Source organism: Sinocyclocheilus rhinocerous, unplaced genomic scaffold, assembly GCF_001515625.1.
Source record: "Sinocyclocheilus rhinocerous isolate Xijiao unplaced genomic scaffold, SAMN03320098_v1.1 scaffold1756, whole genome shotgun sequence".
Taxonomy (NCBI): domain Eukaryota; kingdom Metazoa; phylum Chordata; class Actinopteri; order Cypriniformes; family Cyprinidae; genus Sinocyclocheilus; species Sinocyclocheilus rhinocerous.
The window spans coordinates 96,259-97,445 of NW_015628696.1; the positions used below are offsets into that span (position 1 = coordinate 96,259).

Sequence of the window (1,187 nt, forward strand, 5' to 3'; positions counted from 1 at the left end):
CATGTCTCTCTCTCTCTCTCTCTCTCTCTCGCTCTCTGTCTCTCTCTCTCTCTCTCAGAACCTGGCACTGGGCGAGACATCAATGCCTCAGGCTGCGTCTGTCAATCATTCTGGCTCCTCCTCCTGTCTGTTCTCTCGGCTCTTCTGAAGTGTTAATGTTCATCGCAGACACTCTGAACGCGATCGATCGTCTCAGACTGTTTCCATCCGTCCATCCACGCTCACCATACGCCCCGGCAGGACGACCGTCTTATTATCAGGAAAAAATATGACATGGAGAAAAGAAAGAAGGTGCTCTTTTTAAGACAAGAATATTGTCGTTTAACCGGTTCAAGCACTTAATTCCAGTGACGCCCGTCTGTCTGTCGTCTGAGTGCATGTGTGTGATTTACCACAGAAACCCAGAGCGAAATCATCTAGAAAAATGGTTCATTTCATTGTGTTTTCCCATAATACCCTGCAGCCTGTTCCCAAATCTGCCTAATGTAAACTAATGAAGGAGCGCTAGAATCACGTAAAGTCCTTTAGATGTGGTTTAAAGCTAATGACTAGCAGAAAGGACTGAAACACACGGTATTTTCTGCTGAATCTTCATCATGAAGATTCTCCGAGATCAGATCACGTTTGAGACGCTCACGTCCGTCTGTGTTTGTGATGATTGATCGGAGCATCTTTAACAGATGCAGAACAGACCCCGCCCCTAAACCACTTCCACATGTGTAGCTCCGCCCACACACACACTAAACCCCTCCCATACGTGTAGCTCCGCCCACACACACTAAACCCCTCCCACTCCTGGCAGATCTGCAGGTGTTTCTTCAGGGTTCCTGTGAAAACCTGGATCATCTGAGAACTCTCTCTCTTTCGTGAAAAACTATTGTTTTGTAGGGAAACCTGTAGAATTCTGTGGAATGATTTTTACCGTGGCAAAGCGTGAGATCCGTCCAGACCCTCGTCTTCTGCGTGTCTGTGAAATCGTATGAACTCTGAATTGTACGACACCAATGAATGCTTGGCTTCGATCCGCTGCTCATCCCGTCGCGTCTGTCGTCTGTAAATATTCTTTTGAATCGAATGTCCTCACATGGAAACGAAACGAATCTTCGGTTCAGGTCTCTTCATAAGTAGTTAATTATCTGCGGTGGCGCTTTGCTGCTTCCTGTAACAAACTGAAATCAGATACTAAA

General features: G+C 46.3%; 1 protein-coding gene across 1 annotated transcript in view; it reads left to right on the forward strand.

The window, feature by feature from the left end:
* The window catches only part of lsamp (limbic system associated membrane protein), a gene marked incomplete at its 5' end in the record, with an annotated part of 97,410 nt that extends 96,254 nt beyond the window's left edge, over positions 1-1,156 (forward strand). The window contains one exon of the mRNA XM_016550021.1: positions 59-1,156. Within this exon, the coding sequence (XP_016405507.1) occupies positions 59-156 (98 nt within the window). The remainder of the gene's footprint in view (positions 1-58) is intronic.
* Between the last annotated feature and the right edge of the window lie 31 nt (positions 1,157-1,187).